Source organism: Lontra canadensis, unplaced genomic scaffold (genome assembly GCF_010015895.1).
Source record: "Lontra canadensis isolate GAN:19392208 unplaced genomic scaffold, GSC_riverotter_1.0 scaffold2, whole genome shotgun sequence".
Taxonomy (NCBI): domain Eukaryota; kingdom Metazoa; phylum Chordata; class Mammalia; order Carnivora; family Mustelidae; genus Lontra; species Lontra canadensis.
In genome coordinates this window covers 12,309,184-12,329,838 of record NW_022630996.1, presented here as the reverse complement: position 1 = coordinate 12,329,838, position 20,655 = coordinate 12,309,184, and the positions used below count along the sequence as shown (strand labels likewise).

The window sequence follows — 20,655 nt, the reverse complement described above, 5'->3', positions numbered from 1 at the left end:
TGTGAAGTGAGTGTTTTGCCTTCGGTTTCTCTTTCCTTATTGGCCATTCACTCCTCATTCCACTGGGGAGGGGTCAGCTTCCAGTGCTCCTCTGCAGTCCTCTTGCCAAGGTCACTGGGACCTGTAAGTTGTACGATTCTTTGTCTTTACCTTCTCTGACCTCAGTGTAGCCTTGACTGTGGATATTCTCTTCTCCTTTGTCTTCTACAATTTCCTTTCCTGGCTTCATTCTTCCCTCCTAGCTACTTCATAACCATCTTTTCAATGCTGCTCTTTTGGAAAGTGTTGGCTGTGAACTTTGCTTGCTTTACTTACTCTGCATATTATCCTGAGTGATCGCTTCCTCTCAAATATTTATCATTCTTAAAAATTTCCAGTGTCAGTCTCTCCTCTGAGCTCCAGATTTGCATATCCAAGTGCTTAAATAAATAACACCTTAAACGTAACCAGATATAAACCCAGGAACCCTCTTTCCAAATTTCTGTCTTCACTTGAATTCACTCACTCTCAGGAAAGATAACCATCATCTTCAGAGTTGCTTAAGCCAGAAACCCAGACAGAGGGCACCTGAACTCTCTTCCCTCTTCCTGGTTCTGTCTGTTTTCTGCTGTGCTCTTTCCAACAGTTCAGTGAGAACCCTAAACAGGTATTAATAAATACTTTGTTTTTATAGATGGGAACACTTGGAGAAGTTGAGTTTTTTTTTTTTTCTTTCTTTATAAAGAATAGAGGAATTATTGATGCTGGGAAAGCCTGTGAATCTTGATTTCTAACAGGTTACTTACAGTACTGGGAAGAACAAACCAAAACCAAGTCAGCCAAAAGACAAAAGCTCATGTCCTCCAATAGTAAGAATCCAAACGAGTCCACTTTCATAATACTTCACTTTTTGAGACATCAGTTTCCTTTTTCACTATTTTATATGTTCTCACTACAGAGGCGGTGTGGGCCCTGCTGTCCTCACTCCGTGCCATAGCTGACGGGTTTCTTTTTAAAATAGACATACTGAGATAAAATTCAGATGCTACACAGTTCATCCATTGAAAGTGTACAGTTCGGTGGTTTTTAGTGTATCCACAGGGTTGTGCAGTCAGCACCTCTGTCTGGTTCCAGAACATTTTTGTCCCCCTGCCCCTAAAAAAATAAACCCCATATGCATTAGTAGTCAATTCCCACCCATTTAAGTAACTATGCATATATTTTACATATATATACGTAAAATATATACATAACATACACACACGTGTGTGTGTGTGTGTGTGTGTGTGTGTGTGTGTATAAAATTTGTGTGTTCTGGGTATTTTGTATAAATAGAATCATGAAATATGTAGTCTTCTGTGACTTTTCTTACCTATCACATTTTCAAGGTTCATCCTTCTTATAGCATGTCCAGCACTTCATTCCCTTTGATAACCAATAATAATCTTTGTATGAGTATAGAACATTTTGTTTGTCCATTGATGAGGTGATGGACATGTGGATTATTTCCATTTTTACAACTTTACTATTGTAATATTTTACTTTAGGAAAATGCTGCCATGAGCATCTGGGTAGAAGTTTCTGTGTACACATATGATTTCATTTCTCTTGGGGATATACCTAGGAATGGAATTCCTGGGTTCATATGGTAATCTTCTGTTTCATGTTTTGAAGAATTGCCAAACCTGTTTCCAGAGCAGCTCTACCATTTTACATTCCCACCAGTATTGTATTGAGAGTTCCGGTTTCTCTCTATGACCTCAACAGGACTTTTTATAGCTTGCCTATTTGAATATAGCTATCCTGATGGGCGATGGTATCTTGTGATTCTGACTTGAATTTCTCTGATGTTGCATGTCTTTTGTTTGCCTTTTGGTTATTCTTATATCTTCTTTGGAGAAATATTTTCAAAACCTTCATCTATCTTAAAATTTGGTTATTCTTCTTTTTATTGTGAGTTGTAAGAAATCTTTAGATTGGCTAGATACAAATCCTTTGTCAGATGAATGATTTTTAAATATTTTCACCCATTTCGTGGGATGTCTTTTCACTTTCTTGATGGTATCATTTGCAGTGTTGAAGTCTTTAATTTTGATGTAAGAACTGTGGCTTTTATTAATATTGCCATGCTTGTGTTGTGGTAAGGCAGAGGAGAATGTCTCTGTCTTTGAAATGGGTCAATGTTTCAAATGTAGGTAGAGCTGCAACCAGACTCCCTTCACTTCCAGCCTGTCTCTTCTCCTTTCTTTCCTGTGTGGCTTCTCTTAGGGCTATGATGGTCCTACGACAACGAGTCTGTCTTGGTCTAGATTGTTCAGGATTGAGGGAAGCTGGCAGTGTGTCAGCATTTTATCAAAGGATTGTTATTTCCATGATGTCAATAGTTACCACGAATCTCATCCTAAACCCCAGTTCCCTGCTCTGTCTCTTTTCTAAATAGAGCACTGCCCTTGGCTTGCTCAACTGCCATTGTCCTTGAGAGGCTGTCAGGGCGTGCAGTCATGGAGCTTGGTGGCCCTGGAGATGATCAGATAGCAGCACCCCTGCATTCAGAGGAGCCACCTCTTTTCCAGTGTTTTCTGCTTCATTGCTGGTTTGCAGGCCTGTACCTGGAGCTTCATGCCATTGGGCAGTTGGACACCAGTGTGTCCCAGGCTTCTGGATGTCCTGGGTCAATAGGATGGCAAGAACCGTTAGCGTATAGCATAAGGTTATTTTTAATTTTGTCACGTTAAGGACATTTGGCAGGGTTAATTGCCGTCATGATAGAAAATGAGATTTTCCTATCAAGAGAGTACCAAAAATACCAAATGAATTTCCTTTTGTGAAAAGTTGACAAATGTTCCTGTTCTTCTTATTTTCCTGTCTATCCCTGAAAAATACTCTGGGGTCTGTGGATTGATATTTGGGAACCATAAGGCTTACATACTTAACTGAAATCTTTATTTGAAAAGTAGAGCCTTCACTTAATCAGGAATTTACTCTGTATGATGCCAGATATCAGTTTTATACAGATCACTTCCCTACACTGAATTAACTGTTTTGGCTGTTACGTTAGACCCATCTTCCTCTGTACCCTCTGCTCATGTTTGAGAATTTCTCCTGTAACAGATGAGAAAGAATTGTTTCACGTATATGTCAGTATAAATGTGATTTGACCTTTAAAAGATTTTTTAAAAAATCCCATCATTCCCAAAGGTAGAATGGCTCCTATTTACAAATACAGTGTTTAATTTCTGGATTATGTGTGTTCTAAACTGGGAGTACTACATAAATTTTTATTGATTCTGTCTCATCTAAATTAAAATGTCAAACAGATATTAGGGTTTTATCATAAGATAGTTATTGGCTGTCACACTGGGACATTAATTATAGTAATTGGGCAGTAAAGTAGCCATAGGAATAGATAGTAGGCTATACATTTTGATGAAATTGCAGTTACGACCTCTTATTTATGGTAATAAAATCTTGTTAATTGACATAGCTGATAAGCTCTTTTGCTTTCCTTTTCCACCTTTCAGGTTGCGTTGTAAGTCTGCTTAGGAACTCTGAACTGAGAGCCCACAATACACAGTAAAGGTCACATTCCAGAATTTTCTGGACTCATTCTTGGTATACACATTCAATTCAGCAAATAGTTGCTGATCATGTTTTCAATGCTCCTAAGTATATGGAGATGTTTAAAGCAGTTTCCCATATTGAAAGACTAATACTGAAGGAGGGAGGTAAAACATCTCTGTGTAAATACTTGTGACCCACGTTTATTGAGTCACATACACGAGCCACATATAGGTTTCTTACAAGTGGGATAAAATACAAGTTCAGAGGAGGAAAAAATAATTCCAAGCCTAGGTGATCAGTGAAGCTGTAAGGCTCAGTGTTAGAGGAATTACTTGGCATTCCTGACACAAAGCTTCAAGCTATCTCCGAATGCACATCTGCATTCTAGAGCTACAGCAAGAGGTACGTGGTTAAATGCACTGACACAGAAGTCAACTTTTGTTCTAGGCTCAGCTGCCTTGCAACCTCATTTTGTGTCCTTGAGTACATAAAATGGATGTAATAATATGTGTCCAGCATCTCTCACTGTGAAAAATGAGATAATGCAGATGACTAAGTTGCTCCCTATGGTGAGAGTCAGATTGCTTGGCAGGTGTGTATTTTTTTTTCAGGCAACTCAGGCCATACATCTGAATGGTAGGCACAGCTTTCCGTGACTAAAAGGATTAGCATCCTTACCAAAGTGCCCAATTTATTGCTGGGAAATAGCATGTTCTGTGTAACATCGGAACTGTTGTCTGAAAAATTGCCTGAATTTCTCGGAGAAACTGCCTGTGTGAATACAGAGTGGTAGTGGGGTGATCGTTCAAATATGATAAAAAGGACGCATGAGCTGTTACTGCTGGTTCAGGAACGTCACCACTGGCTTTTCCATTCTTGCATCCTCTCCATTCTCTAGCAGAGGAAACTGAGGTTTAGCTTCAAGAATTGCTTCGATCCTACAACTGTTGGAGATCAGTCTGTGAAAATCCCATGCGCTGTCTCCAACGTTGATGGTTTTCGTGCAGGCCATCCTAAGCCATCTTCGTGGGCGTGCGTGTGTGGATGTAAATATTACCTGCTTTTTCACCAGGTTGCTTCTGGAGCTGCTGGAGTTGCTGTTTGACAAGTTTAATGCTGTAGCCACTGCACACTCCGTGGTCCTGGGGTACCTGCAGGACACTGTTGTGGCCCCACTGACTCAGCAAGACGATGTCAAGTTGTACGATATGGCGGATGTGTGGGTGAAGATTCAAGATGTTCTGCAGGTAAAGGTCCTTTTACAGATATGGCGCCGTCTTGATGTGGAATAACAGGTTGGAATGAAAAATCACCTAAAATGTTCCCTTACTCATAAACACTGAGAAAGTCACGATGCTATTTAAGGGTGATGCTGCTGTTGTCATCAACTTCCCTCATCTTCCACAAAGACGTTTCAACTTTTTTTTGCCAGGCGTTCATATTAGGAGATTCACAATATGTTGCAGTCGAGGATGTATAGTATTTGGCTCTCTGTTGTAACGTACTTGACTTCTCTGGCATGAGTCGTATATTAAGGTCATCAGTATTAAAATGTTCTTAAACAGTATTTTCTGAACATATGTAGCTTAGTTTTATGGCTGTTTTCTTACAGTCATCTCTTGCATATATTGGAGGAAATGACAGGTCAAGAGTGTGTTTTGAGAGATGAAAATAACTGTAAGGTATAAATGTATCACTTTGATTTGTTGAAGATCGGAGAAATGATATTACTGTTCGGTATGATGATGCAGAGATGGTATTTAGAAATTTTATTATATTTTCTCTCCGTGTGCTAGGAAAATATATTTGATTTGGCCAGATGAGGACTGGAAATTCGATTAAGAGTTAGCTGAAGCAAATTTGACATAGCTAAATAGAAGTGACTTGGTTAGATAGTACCTACTAATACGGAAAAAATTAAGTACACGTAGGAAATTGAAAAATATAACTGTGTAGGAATGAAATTACTTGCATGGCAAATAGGAGTATTTGCAGGAAGAAATAAATCATGAATGTAAATTGTTGTCATTTTTAAGAGTATAAGGTATGCTTCTGTTGGATTGAATGATGGATTCTTGGCTACTCATTCATTAGACTTTTTTTGGGTGCAGTCTGTGTGCTCTGTTGATGGCTCAGTGAAAAGAATACAAGTTGCAGCTATATCCTCTGTGTTCCTTTTGCTGCTCTATTACCACGTGTCCATAGTAGCTGCTTGATGAATATTTGTGTATTGAATAAAGTATCTTTATTGCTGGAAAACTGGTGCTTTAACATTTTACATCTTGATTTATAAATATCACAGAAATATGTGCTTTTCCCACAAACATGTCCCATGTTTATTTTAAGGATGAAACAAGAAAATAGACTTCAAGGCCATTTCAAAAGTGGTAAGAATGAGGGACTTTTGGTTCTAGCCATGATGCAATTACCTCCTGTTGTAAGCATCTCTGAAGCCGGATGGACTGAGGCAGTCAGCATGTTCACTTGAGAGCAGAGAACACATGAAGCGAGTCCCTCATTCATCCCAGCTTCTTCTCGGGGGACACCTGCCACACTGTAGCATAGGGAAGTGAAATCGAGGCAGACAGCAGCAGGCTCCCTAAGCAGAGGAAGCAGAGGTGAGAGTTTGAGGATGTGGAAGCAGCTGGAATCTGTGGGGTGGGATGGTGGAGGTGGAGAAGAGGGAATTGCCCAGAGAAGGTGCCCCCATTGGTTGGAAAAGAGTGCCCTTGGGTCTTTGGTCAAATATGAAGCTGCATAGATGCACCACAAGGCTTGGCAGAAAATGGCCACTGTGGGACTGTATGTTGATTGGCAATTCCAGATGTTGCCAGACGCTTAGAAACGTTGGGAGTTCAGAGTGGCCAGAGTGGGCTCAACTTGCCGAGCGCCTTGTTCTTTCCGATGTGGCCTCAGAAAGGTTGTGTTGTGGTAAGAGGACTGTTCTGGCTGTAGGGTAGGGGTGACTCGAGATCTTGCCTAACCAAGTCTCTGTGGCATCAGCCTGATCCTCCTGTATATTAGCGATCTGCCAGAGCAAAACTCACTCGAGAGTAAGACAGTCCACATTTTCAGTAGCAAAGCATCCACAGAGTGCAGCACACTCTTAAGTTTGTGAAAAGGCAGAAGAATGCGACTTTAGCTGGGATTTAAGAAAATTAATAAAAATTAATGTCTGAAATGAGAAATGTACCAGATGTCTTTAGCTGCCGATTGTCTGCTATAGAAGAAAAGGTCAGAGAACTTGAAGATGAATCAATGGGAACGATCCAAAATGAAGCATAGGGAGAAAGCTGATTGCAAAGAAACATGAACAAAGCCATATTGTCTGTAATGGGCCCATATCCTGCAGTTTAGCATTTTGTAGTCACAGGTACAGAGGAGAGTGGAGAGAGTTATTGGGGTAGAAAATTATCAGAAGAAATGACCAAAAGTTTCTTAAATTTATTGAAAAACATAAACCTATAGATCCAAGAAGCTCAACAAATCCTAAGCAGCATTAACACAAAGAAAACCAGTACCCAGATGCTGCATCTCAGGTTGCTGAGAACCAAAGAAGAAAGCCTTAAAGATAGCCAAAGGGAAAAAGGAGAGGGTAGCCAGAGGGGAAAAGGACACAATGCTTAGAAGGAACCGGTGATAAAAATGGCCACTAACTTCTCCCACTAACTTCTCCATGACATTTTGAAGAACATACCCCAGTCTTTTTGGGTTTGTCACTATGGGTTTAAGGGATCATCTTTAAATACAAAGATACATATTGGGGTGCCTGGGTGGCTCATTTGGTTAAATGTCTGACTCTTGATTTCGGCTCAGGTCACGATCTCAGAGTTGTGAACTTGAGCCCACATCAGGCTCTGTGCTGGGTATGCAGCCTACTTAAGATTCTCTCTCCTCTCTGCCCCTCTCCCCTGTCCCCATTTGCATGCTCTCTCAAGTAGATAGATAGATGGATAGATAGATAAATATAGGTATATTATAAGTATATGAATAGAGAGATACCATGGAATACTAGTACTTTGTATTATGCAGACACGTTGGATACTATTAGATACTTAGTATTATCATATGGAATTATTTGTATCATAGTACTTATGGCATTTCAGTCTTGAATATATCAAGCCCTAGAAAGTTTTTACAGACTATCTAAACTTACTTTTGCAAGATTATGAAATATTTTTTTTATAAGTTCTTATGATCCCTGGTATTTGACAAACTTAGACTAATGCTTTAAGTTGAAAACAGCTTTTACATCTGTTAGGTTTGTATTTGTAACGCTATCATGAAGAATTAATTATGGTTATGAACGAAGTCAGATGCCTTACTTAGCTCTACTTCGTTTGAATTTGTCCAACATATACAATTCCCACACTTTTGAAAACAAAACCTACCTACTTGTATTAAAAATATTTATAATATACTAAGGAACTTTAAATTCCATCAGACAGGAACAGCTGAAATGTTAACATAATTTAAAATACATGTTTTTGGCTTTATGAAATGACTTACACCTTTCACACATGTGGTTTCAAATGTAGTGATTTGGGGATCTTACCTTCATTTTATGATAGGAGTTGTTTTGCCTACTTAAACAGCTTTTAAAAAAAGATTTTATTTATTTGACAGAGACACAGAGAGAGAGGGAACACAAGCAGGGGGAGCAGGAGAGAAGCAGGCTTCCTTCCGAGCAGAGAGCCCGATGTGGGCCTCGATCCCAGGACTCTGGGATCATGACCTGAGCTGAAGGCAGATGCTTAACGACTGAGCCACCCAGGCACCCAAACAGCTTTATTGAGATTATTTGCATGGCATAAGATTCATGCATTTAAAGTACAGATTTCAGTGGTTTTGGTAAACTTATGGAGTTGTACAGCCATCACCATGATACAATTTTAGAATATTTTCAACACTCTAGGAAGTTTGTGTCCATTGCAGATACTTCCTGTTCCCCACTGCTTTTCCCTTCCAGGATGTGTTTAAGACATAGAAGAGGTCTCGGTTGTTTGTTATAGCTCTCAGTAAACTGGTAGTACCCAAATCATACACTTGGAAATACTGTTACTTTACTATTCCATATTAATGTGTTCGTGTATCATTGGCATACGTTATTTGACAGATAAAGAATATAAAACTAAAACTGATCTAATAATACAAGGTGAGGTGTCTAACATAGAAATATCATTTCATTTATTATTTTAATTGGTTTGAGATCAAGGTATCACTGTTCTTTGCTTTTTTTTTTTTTGTCCATTTTTCACCTTTTACTTATCTACTCTCCTGCCCCCATCTTCTGTTTTCTTCGACATATGTTGGAAGAATGACCTTAGTCATGACTTGAATTAATCTGTGATTGTTTCTTAACTATGTATTCTACTAGTCTTCATTAACCCACAGATTTGAGAATGAAGTATTTTTGAATAAGAAGTTCATCTAAATATTTTAAATTGTTATTATACAGTAAAAATTATTCTGCAACTTTTACCTTGTTTTTAGCTCTCTGTGTTTTGTGATTCCTTCAAAAATTCTTTACAGTCACAGGTCACTGAGTGATACTAGGCTATACACCCATCCATAAACGGGGTGTACAGTGGCAGGCACACCAATGAGCTAATGTCGCTAAATATATAAGAAGGTAGTTGGCACAGTGTGTCTTGTAATTGCGCTGAAACATGCGGAATGGACCAAAAAAGGGCTTGGGGGATGATGATGAGCTGGTTCCTGGAGTACAGGAGTGGAGGAGATGGCAGTGGCTCTCCAGTTGGAACGGCAAATGAGATGGCGTTACGTGGCCCAGAGGGAATGGAAAATGGTCTTCAGAGATAAGTGAGAAAGAGAAAGGTTGCGCTGTAAGTGACCCCTTCTTCTGGCTAGGTAGGTTGGGGCACAGCTTGTGGAAGGCCTTGAGGAATTTGTGATAATTTTCAGACTGATTATTTCTGAGGCAGGGTATACATTTAATTTACCCAGGGCTTGATTCTTAGCCCTCTCCTAGACCTTCCAAATGGGAATCACTGCAGATAAGGACTGTATTCTGTTGTTTCTGTGTTGGGTGGGGTGGTTTTTCCGTTGTTGCTTTGTTTTGTTTTTTAGTTCCTAAGGTGATTTTGTTCTACTTATTTACGATCCTCTAATTGGGAACCATTGCTTTGGACTAGTGTTCCCTGAGAACATATTAAAAGTGCAAATTTTTATCCCTACCTTATACTTAATGAAATGATAAACTCTAGGGATGCAGCCGTATGATCTGTGTTTTAACAAGCCCTTCAGGTGATTTGTATGCGTGCTGAAGTTTGGGGACCTTTGTTTGCAGTAATATTGGACCACTGGGGATTTTGATCGGGGTGTGATGAGACGAAGTAGGATTAGTGCGCTGGCGTTGAAAAGGACTGAGCAGAGTGGCTAGAGACAAATGCGGGGAAACTGTTTTATACACAAATGGAGAGTCTGTGGATGATACTTGAGTATTGTCTAATAGTGAAATAAACAAGACAGGCTTTCACGGGGCATGGTAAAGGAATACAAGGGAGAGAAGGATTTGTAAACCTTTCGGGGGTCTTGGAAATCTATAACACCATGTGGATGACTCAGAAATCTGGATTCCAATATGGCAGATATTTTAATGATAGTTTAGTATTAAGTTATTGGAGCCAGCTATGTGCTAGGCATTAGGGAATAAGTATGAACACAAGATAGAGAGCTCACTAGTGAAGTGAGGAGGAGCCTACAGTGTATGTTTCTGCACTAAATTCACTGTTAGAGATTTGGCAGGAGTAGAAACACGGGAGAATGCTTTTGTTGTTGTCGTCATTGTTTCTCCTAAACCAACATGAAGACTTTAAAAAAGACTCTTGGTTTACATTCTGTGTAGAGTTTTCTGCTTAGGCCAGTTGAGTTTTCATATACTTGCTGGTGGCATGCCCTCTGGGTTGAAATCCTTCCTGGAGAATGAAATAAGGGACAAGAAGAGTAGCCCGGTGCCGTTAAGCGTGCGCCCCCTTGAGCCGAGGTGATGGCATTACGCGGTGAGTGGAGTTCCATACGTAGAGTTTGGGTTTCTGTGTTTCTTCGAATGGAGGATGTTTCTTGCTGACAAATTGAAATGCTCTTTTGTTTATTAAGTCTTGGAAGAGAAAATAATTTTTGATCGTTTAAAGACTTCAGCAGCCTTTCTCCCCTGGAACCTGGGCTTTCCATGGCAGGCAGAGTCCATCCCGCCGGTGAAAGGCTCATTTGTCTCAGTGTGTTTGTGTCTGGAGACAGCCTTGTGAGGGAGACAAGGCTGCAGTCATCCTAATAACAGGGTGTCAGAGTTTCCTCCTGGTGTCAGCCCCGTGACCATACATTGCTGCACTCCTTTTGCAGTTTTACACTCTTATTGAAACTGTGATAAAAGAAATACATGTTTTTGCCCTTCTGAGCAGCAACAGCACCTTCCCAAATGTCACCTCCTTGGTGACATGCCTGTCTTTCTGTTGGCTGCACATTTTCAGGTGCATAAGACTGAGGTACCGTGGAAACAAAATATTCTAAATATTCTATTTCTTGTGGAATTCTGCCCAACAGGGAATGAAAGGATCACTTTAAACAGGTGTTAGGGTGCTAAAAAAAAATTTCCCTCTTTCGTATCTCCTTGCGAAACAAATTGCCCATTTAGCTATTACTGGCGGGAAGGGTAGCCCCGTGGCGTGCTCAGCAGTGCTCCCGAGGTTGGTGGAGGCTCTGGGTTCTCCTTACACTGTTTGTCCCTGACAGTGACACCCAGAACAAGTCACTTCACGTTTTCATGCCTTGATCTCTCTTCCCAGAGATCAACACAGACAGAATGTAAAATCATTTTGCTTTTGCTAACTGGCACATAAATGTTTAAATAGTGATAAAATTAACCTCATACAGAGAGAACTTGAAGTTTGCTCTCAGGTAGGAAATGCACAGATCTTATTGGTACTGATCCATGACCCAGAGGAGTTTTTCAAGGAGACAAATGCAATTTCTATTTTGAATCCAGGTCTGAAACTAGGTTATTCTTAGGTTTGGTTTCATTTGATATTTTGTTCGCTGAGGATTCCAGACCTTAAAGTAAAACCCGCTTTTTTCAGTATTCCAAGCCAGAGAACTTGTCAGATTATCCTTGCAGAAATAGTTTTCTTCATGTCTCAGCCTTTAAAACTTTTGCTAGCCTCTAGTTTGGGAGGCATAGTAAAGTTACTGCCAGCCCGGCCACTGAATCTCCCAAAATGTACTTGCTCCTGGAAGTTTTATCGTGTCTCGTCACTGGGTGGTATGCCGCCTGGTGAACCGAACTGCATTTACATTAGAAAGTTACATTAGAAATCTTCCTTGAAATTGGAGCCAGTTTCCATAGCATCAGGGCTCATCCTCTGTTATTTTATGTTCACTACTGTTAATGCTTAAAGCAGGAAACGCTGGGCTGCCAAGGAGATCCTTTGGCTGCTGGTATAGATGTGGCAAGTGCCAAGGTTATCTCATGCCAGTGAAAACTGGAGTAAATGTCATGGGTATCCTAATACATTGGGCCAAACTCTCTACTATAGTAGTTTAGCAGCAGATAGATACTCCAGAATAAGTCGATCTCGTGGAAAGGCTGCTCTCCTTAAATTCCTTGTTACCCAGGCAGGGTCTGCTTGATTCTTGGTCTAGTGAGAGAGATGACAGCTTACCACTTCCAAAGCTTATTTTCGTCTGTGGTTTTGTCTGAGATTTTAGAAGCTAGAGCGTTGCAAGTCATGTGCCCCTCGGGCTTGTACTCCTACTGATGCTGTCAGGGTCTCTATCAAGATGGCGTGTGTATCAGGGTGTGGGGCACCCGGGCGGAGGCTGGGGGTCTGCTAGGAGCCAGGAGGCGGTATAGTCATTGGTGAGGATTCCAGCCAGAAGTCCCTGCGCCTCACTTCTGGAGAGCCTGTTTCAGTAGGATTCTAGTTGATTCTAATGTGCATCCCCAGTGGAGAGCCAGGATTAGCGTGTCTTAGAGGTTCGGTCATATTAAAACCAAGGCTATTAAAGACAATCTTTGTTTTTTTTTTTTTGAAGATTTTATTTATTTATTTGTCAGAGACAGAGGGAGAGAGAGCGAGCACAGGCAGACAGAGGCAGAGGGAGAAGCAGGCTCCCCGCCGAGCAAGGAGCCTGTTGTGGGACTCGATCCCAGGACACTGGGATCATGACCTGAGCCGAAGGCAGCTGCTTAACCAACTGAGCCACCCAGGCGTCCCTATTAAAGACAATCTTAAGGAGTAAGAGAAATTGATAAAAAGTGTCCTAAAGAAGTCCTTTCTTACTCAAAGTATCTTAAGAAAATGTGTTACTCCGATGTCTGTTTTAAACTTAAGAGCATCGCATTTACCCATCTGTGTTTTATGTGTGTATTACCTAGCTGAGGAAGGATGGGCAGAAGAAATTTTTGCTGTCAAATATCTGTCGGTCATACAATGAGGCGCTGAAAAAGGTAATGGGTGCTTCATCAGGGGAATTTTCTTACAAATCCCTTACATTTTTTTGATCCTTTATAAGATGATATATCAAATTTTATAGCATTCAAGGCTATAATTACTATTTTTTCATAGTTCTGGGCTTCCCGGAAGTATTTGTTGGTATTGCCAAGGAGTTGCCACATTGGTGTATGAACCTTTTTGGTTTCGCTCCCTACAAGTTTTGAAGGATTTTGCAAATGTAAAGTGTACAGTGACCACAAAATCCACCACGTCGGATCAGATTCCATCTCAGGAAAACCAGGGGCTGCCGCCAAGCACACTACAGCAGCTGACGAAAGCTCAGCACGAAATAGCCGGTCTCACGGGGGTGATGAGTGACAGCATGCTAGAGATGTGCTAGCAACGTGATATGGCAATGAAAAAGGCCAGCTCTATTTTTGGCTGTGCTGTACAGAACTGCATCTCCGCACGGAGCTGGGGCCGACCGTCCCTGCTTCCCTGGGTCTGGTGAGGCGGCGTCCCAGATGCTCTGTTGGACACGCGTGCCCCGGAACGGTAGATCCATGGGTGCAGGTCCCAAGCAGAGCATCTGCGGTGATGAAGGGCTTCAGAGAAGAACTGGAGTGTGTAGCAGTGAGCACGGAAGCAAAGAGACGGGGAGCCTTTTTGGAGATCAGATGAAGAAATATCATTGTTTTAAAGTCTCAGCAGAGTTCTGAATCCTCAGTAGTTAGCACTGCTTTAGTACAGAGCACGTTGGAGGGGTTCCCCAAGCTGTTTCAGAGATAGCTGCAAAGTGAAAGGAAGTTCTTGTTTATTGTCAACTGTGTTTATCGAGGGGGCAATAAATGCAGCAGTGCCTGGTATTCTTGAAAAAAGGAATATAAACTAATAACCGATCGTGTAGCTCAGGTGCTTTTGATTGGAAATACAAACACAGAAGGTAAACTTTGCAACAATGAAGGTGAGACTTTACAAGAAATAAGGGAATTATTTACTTTCCACACCAGTTGGGGTGAGCGCAGCAGAAAGGAATTATGAACGCAAACCAAACCGAACGTCAGGAAATCCTTCCACGGTGAGAACTGTTGGTCTACGGGATGGTCCCCTAGGAGAATGGGGTTGAATTTCCTCGGGCATTTGATCCTGACGGAATTGAATGTGTACCACTAGGGAAATAGACTGAATATCCCCGCAGGCTTTCTCATTTCTTCTCTGACTCTGGGTCCTTGCTGATGATCTGTTCACCCGCTGTGATTAGAAATACCGTCTCTTGTTTTTCCCACGCAGGCACATTTTCGATGCTTTGCTGATTGGTATAGGGTATGGGGGAGATTCACTGCCTTGAGGTTGCCCCAGTTCTATAGAATTACTCCTATGTTTGGGACGCAACAGACGTAGGGTCACCAGGGTCCCTCACTGAGGGCAGATGAACTTGGTAGAGAGGGCTGGTGTGAGAGTGTCAAGGTGTTCTTCAGAGATTCCTAATAATCCAATAGGGTTGCAAGCTGGCCTCCCTGGGCTGTTTTGGAAATGGGAGAGCGGTAGGCATGAATGCCAGTTAAACTCCCCCCGCCCTCCACCCTGCCCAGGATTTTACTATAAAGAAAAAGGATACCTGGCAAGCTAGATGACCACAGATTCGTCCTTTGTCCTGTAGGTGTGTGATCATTTTATTAAAAAAAATTTTTTTTTTAAAGATTTTATTTATTTGAGAGGGAGAGTGAATGCATGTGAGCGAGAACACAAGCGGTGGGGAGGAGCAGAGGGAGAGGCAGACCCCCTGCTGAGCTGGGAGCCTGACACGGGGCTCCATCCCAGGACTCCGGGATCATGACCTGAACCGAAGGCAGATGCTTAACCAGCTGAGTCACCCAGGCGCCCCGAAATGGGGTAATTTTAAGTTCTTGCACGGGACAGAGCTCTTGGAGAGCAGCGTGGCTCCTTGTGCTGTGGCACTGGTGGATGTGTCAGGCTTTGTCTGGAGCAGCATCGTTGCCTCATCGTTGCCTCAGCAATACTAATGAGAAAATACTAACGAGATATTGGGTCATTACAAATGGTTTGCTTCCCTGTAACGAACGGGTCTGTTGGATAAGATTATCTTCTTAGCTTGGCATTCAGGTGCCTCCACAGTTGGGATGAGCCTTCTCTTCCTATGCTTAGTTTTACTCTTTTCCCGTAGACATGTTCTGGTTAAATTTGTCCTTCAAGTTGGACTCTGTCCTTTCTCGCACCAGTATTTGGCTTTATACTGCACATCTTTCCCACCATCTCTGCCCACATGCCTGGATACCTTCTTTCCTGTGCTCCAGTCAGCTCTGTCTTATCCATGAAGCGCCCATGATTTCCTTTCCAGAACTTGTTGCGCTTCTTGTTTTTACTACTCTTTTGGCATATCTCATAGTTACTTCTTTTCCTCTACCGAATCCATATCTTTCCTTCTCAGGCAGGTAAGAGTCCTCTGGAGGACCATTTGTCCCAGTGCTTTTGCACTTGCAGGTTTTAATTCTTTTTTCAGCTCCTATTTTGAGGGACGGGACATTGTTTATTAATTGTCGTCTCCCCCCTCCCCCCTCCGCCCCTCCCCGCCCCAGAATTTGGCACAGCTTAAGTGTGTCAAATATGTACCTAATATTTCTTGAGTGAATGAGTGGTTGATACCCAGTAGATACTGATTGATTTCAGATTGAATTTTAAGTGCCTTGTAAATAGGATGAACTTTGTAGATTTAAAAATCATGTAGCAGAGGAATCATAAAACTGAAGATTTGCTATGTTCCCAGGAGAGCATTTCACCTCTTCCTCTTAAACTGGACGGTAGTTCATTCATTTCCAGGGTTTCTGTTGGCCTGGCCGCTTAGCTCAGGCTTCCAGATAAGGGGCATGAATAATGTTGGCAAGAGAAACCGTTAATAATGGAGATGACCACAGTGTAATTCCTAGCTAACCCCGGCTCGCTCATTGGCGTCATTTCTAGTGCGGGTGTGCAAACACATTTGGAAGAATGGTGACAAATGTGATAATAGGTTAGGTCAAAATGAGACTATCCAAAATCGTCCTTAGTTCTTTGGGGGAAAAAAAGGAGGGATTTTACATTTTGATTTTTCATTTCCATTTTCTTATCCTTATTAAAGTTTCCCTGCATATCTTGCTGGAAATGAACTGGACTTGCTGTAAATCAAATCCACTTCTTTCTGTGCTGTCTTTTGTGTGTAATTACCTTCTTTTAAGTGTTAAGTCTTTCTTTAGAATCATCCGGGCTTGAATTATGTAATTCTTCTGAGGAAATGCCATTTAATCAGAGCATACATTTCACCTGAGGGGCAGCTGCAAGCGAGTGGCGTGGAGATGTTCCCTCTGAGGATAGTTTCTGAAGTGTACTGTGGTCTTCTGGGAGATGAGGTGCTATAGAAATGTGAGGTTTTTATTACAACTCCCTACTATGCAGAAAGAACCATGCTAACATCATTGATGATTCTTTTGCATAATCAAAGAATTAAGCAAAAAAGTCATATTAATTTTCAGCTCCGTTAGAGATGCAAGAATCAAAAAAAAGATGTTTGCCAAATGGGAAGGGACCAAATTGGTGGGAAAAAGAAATTTTAATTTCAAGCTTCAAGAGCATGTTACAAATGTAGCATAAAAAAAAGATCCTACCCAAAGTGCCTCACAGTGGCCTTTTTAAAGACAAGCAGAGTTACGGGGTGGGGCGGGGGGAGGAACTACAAGAATATGAAATTAAAATTGCTGTAATTTAGTCAGTTTATTGTAGTAAATTACTTCAGAGAGCCTCAATTTGAAGATGTCCAGCTAGTCTGTGATAATTAGTGTAATTTTGTCCTGGTCACCAAGTCTTTATATTATTGCTGGTCAAATAGCAGTACTTTTGCCTCTTTTTTTTTTTTTTTTTTTTTTAAAACCTGGTAGTGATTGAGATGATGATAAATCCATTTACTTGTAGGAGAGTAAAGGTGAACATCCTAGGGCAAAATAGGGGCACTTCAAGGGTTCAGTTTAAAGAAAGTTGGCATTTTTAATATAAAAAATCTTATAGTTTTCCTATACCTACCCGGAAACTCCATTCCAATATGTGGTGGTGTTCATCTTCTGGGGTCATTAATCAGAGGACTAGAGGGGTGGGAAAGTGTATGCCATGGAGAGCAGAGCCCTTGTCTTGAAAACAAAACTCCGGAAGCAACCAGGAGAGCTTGGCTGATCCCTCCTCTTCTAGATCTCTAATGCTCTTGATTTTCTGTCTGCTCTTACCTCCATTCATGATCGACTGGGTTCCAACAGGGTATGAGCAGATCCTGGTGTTTAAAGGGCAAATGAACAGGATTCTAGAACTGTGGTGGTTCGGAATGCGCTGAGATTGTCCATGTTCAGGCCCCATGTGACTCTGAAGGCAGTGAGTTTTACTGCTCAAGTTAAAAAAAAAATTTATACACATACACAGTGTTTAGGAAGGAAAAAGCCATCTGTTCATTCTGCCTGCATTTCTGTGGGGATTTAATCTGACCCGAATCACTTGGGATTTTATGGAATAAATCTGCACTAATATTTTATGAAAAAGAGTGCCTGGGGTTATAGAGGGCACCCCAGCTTTCGCTTTAGGGGCTGGTTAGCTCAGTTCAGCCAAGGCTCTCATTTTTTTCTATGTTGCATGTGTACATGGCCAACAGTTTTTTTTTTTTTTTTTTTAATGTTAGCCTTTTCTGACTCCTCCTGGAAGAAGTTCGTTCCTTTGTCTTAGCATGAAAAGGTCTCAGGGTGGACAGGGACATCAGGAATGACTTTAGACAGACTGGTGGTTATGGTGTGGTCCCCAGACTAGTATTATCAGTCACTTGTGAACCAGTTAGAAGTACAAATTCTAGGGCTTGGTCTCAGATACACTGACTGAGAAACTCCAGCAGGATGGAGTTCTGTGATCTGTGTTTGAACAAGCCCTCCTGGTGAATTCCGACATGCAGGAGAACCATGAAATTTTAGACACTAAGGTGTAGCAAGGAAGCACTGGTGTTACTTCAAGATACGTAAGCACTCATACTCACTTAAGCTAATGACTGTGACCCAGGCCAAACCTTAAATAAGTTTTTTTTTGTTTTTTTTTTTTCATTGCTCACAACATTTCAGAGAGCTTGGAGTTATTATTCCCAAGCTCCCATGAGGACTGTGTCCTCGTGATTGGTAAACAGTAGTAGAGTCAGGCTTTGGATCCTGGTCTGATGTCCATGTTTATTGCCTTAACTACTGTTCAGTAGGGAGATTTTAAAAAGAATGATTGAAGTGACTACTGTAGTGACTTTTTACCCCCCAGAGATTTTATTTATTTATTTTAGAGCAAGAGCATGTGTGTGGTGGGGAGGAGCAGGGGGCGGAGGGGTGATGGGAAGGACAAGTAGACTTTGCACTGAGCATGGAGCCTGGCTTGGGGCTCGATCTGATGACCCTGAGATCACAACCTAAGCTGAAGCGAAGTTAGATGCTTAACCAACTGAGCCCCCCAGGCTCTGCTGTAGTAACTTATGTTAGGGAGGCACCCAGGAGGTTCCACAGCAAGTTGGGTGCCAAGAACAGCCAGGGTATAAACCTAGAACCCTGATCTAGCACATCTCTGCCTTTATTTCCTTGTATTCATTTAGTTAGCCTAAAATCTCCCTGGAAAATGTGCCTCTCCTGCGAGCCTTGATTCCTTGGATGGCCGGCTTCCCAGTATAGTGAGCCACACCCTTTTACAGCAAGGCTTTCACTTCAAAACTGGGAAAATTAGCATAGTGGAGTGACTTTTTCAAGGTCATCATTGCTGTCCCATTGGAAGAGCTGTAGTTTGCTTTGTTTACGTGAGTGTTGCAGGACTGAAGCTTCGCTGCCAATCTTTCAAAAGAGCAAGGAAATGCAAACTAACTGAGACCTGAGGTTCACTTCTGTGTGTGTTTTGGTGGAGGAGTCCATTTGCAAACCGGAGTATTTGTTGGACTTGCCACTCCGCTGTTTGTCACAACCATCATGGCTTCATCCATCTCAAGCTTTGATTCCTAACGGCCTCTGAGCCAGCCAGGATCTATCACAGACAGAGCCAGGCTTGCCGTCTTACCTAAGCCCGGACATACCCTCCGCTGTTGTTTGTCCCCACCCCACCCCCGTACACCTGTCACCTAAAGTCGCAGGCTCTGCAGGTGAATTAATAGCTCTTGATCTATTAGCACTGAGGACGACTTCTTTTTTATCTGTAAACTAATACTGTGTCATCTCCGAGCAGACGCTCAATAATTTCAAAAAGAATTAATATTTTGATCCTTATCTTGCCATCTTTTCCTATTACTGTCACGCCTGTCCTCTATTACTCCATTTATCTTTCAGTATTCATAATTCCCCTTTCTCTTACCTCGGAGCTGTTGTACTTGCCATTCCCCATCCTCTTGTTTTCGCCAAACCTAGTGTCTCCATTAGAAATTAAAACATTTAAAAATTACAGCAAACATTACTGAGTGTTTACCACATGCCACTGTGCTTAAACTTAGTACTTCACTTACATAATTCCACTAAATCCCCACATTGATGATGCCGTTACTCTTAGTGTTAGGTGACAAAAGCAAGTTTTAAAGAAGTCTAGTGGCGTACTTGCCTCACTATTAAGTGGTGAGATCAAGATTCACACTCTGCTTTGTCTAATTCCAGTTGGACACGTGACCGCTGTGATGTATTGTCTCCATTGTTTTTCAGAGTTTATCTAAACCTTGATGGCTTTGTCTGCTCCTCTTCTTTATGGGATTTTGCTCATATATTAAGCTTCAGGTGCTTGCTGCCATTGGAGAAAGAAAAAAATGTGTAGAGACTACTAGGCAGGTCCTCCAGGCCAGAACTTGTGCACATAAAATCTCGAGAATCTTCCCGTGGAGGGACCTGAGTATCACACATAGGAAGCCATAATGGGCTACAGCCTCCCGGCTTACAATTTGTTTCACATTTGTCAGACTATCTCGGTACTCGAGTTCATACGTAAGCTTGGGTGCCATTTTCAGTAAATTACAACGTAGGGACCAGGAGAAGGGTGCATACATGGCTCTGGGAGGAAGTAGGGCTGTATCAGCATTTTCCTAGTTGAAGCAGCTCCTTTCAGCCCAGGCAGGATCTTAGTGGCTTGTATACTCCCATGTTTTTTGTGGTTCACACTTGCTCTCTGCATTTGCTTTGGTCCGTCATGTTGAGCTTCTGGTGTATCCTACAGCAGAGTGGGGCCTGATCTTCATTTTGCTTAAATTTCCTCCCCAGACATTCCCTAGCAACCCCCTCTTTCTTCAAGCAAGGTTTATTTACATCAGGGGCCAAAAGTCAAGCAAGACCACTGACTTTTTCTTGTCCTCCTTTGTTTATGTCATTGTGTTCCACATTCCCAGAGGTGTAAGCACCAGAGAGCTGGGTATCTTTAGTCCTTCAGTGTGAGCCTAACTTGGTGGCCTGACTTCCATTTTCTCTAAACGGAATTGCATTTATTTCGGAGGATGACCTGTGGCTTAATTAGTATCTCTAAACTGATTAGAGAATGTAAAGCGGTATTTAAGTGCTTATTTTTTAATTACACTTATAAAGGTTAAAATATTGATAACTCAACCATCATTACCATCATCGGTTAGAATTTGTATACCACTTACATTTCC

At 41.6% G+C, this 20,655-nt stretch overlaps 1 protein-coding gene across 6 annotated transcripts in view; it reads left to right on the top strand.

Annotated features, from left to right (window-relative positions):
- Positions 1 to 20,655, top strand: part of EXOC4 (exocyst complex component 4) — a 726,477-nt gene that overhangs the window by 101,815 nt on the left and 604,007 nt on the right. For all 6 annotated transcript variants that reach the window (XM_032868997.1, XM_032869003.1, XM_032869014.1 and 3 more), the window contains exon 7: positions 4,613 to 4,787. In XM_032868997.1, coding sequence (XP_032724888.1) covers positions 4,613 to 4,787 — 175 coding nt within the window. The remainder of the gene's footprint in view (positions 1 to 4,612; positions 4,788 to 20,655) is intronic.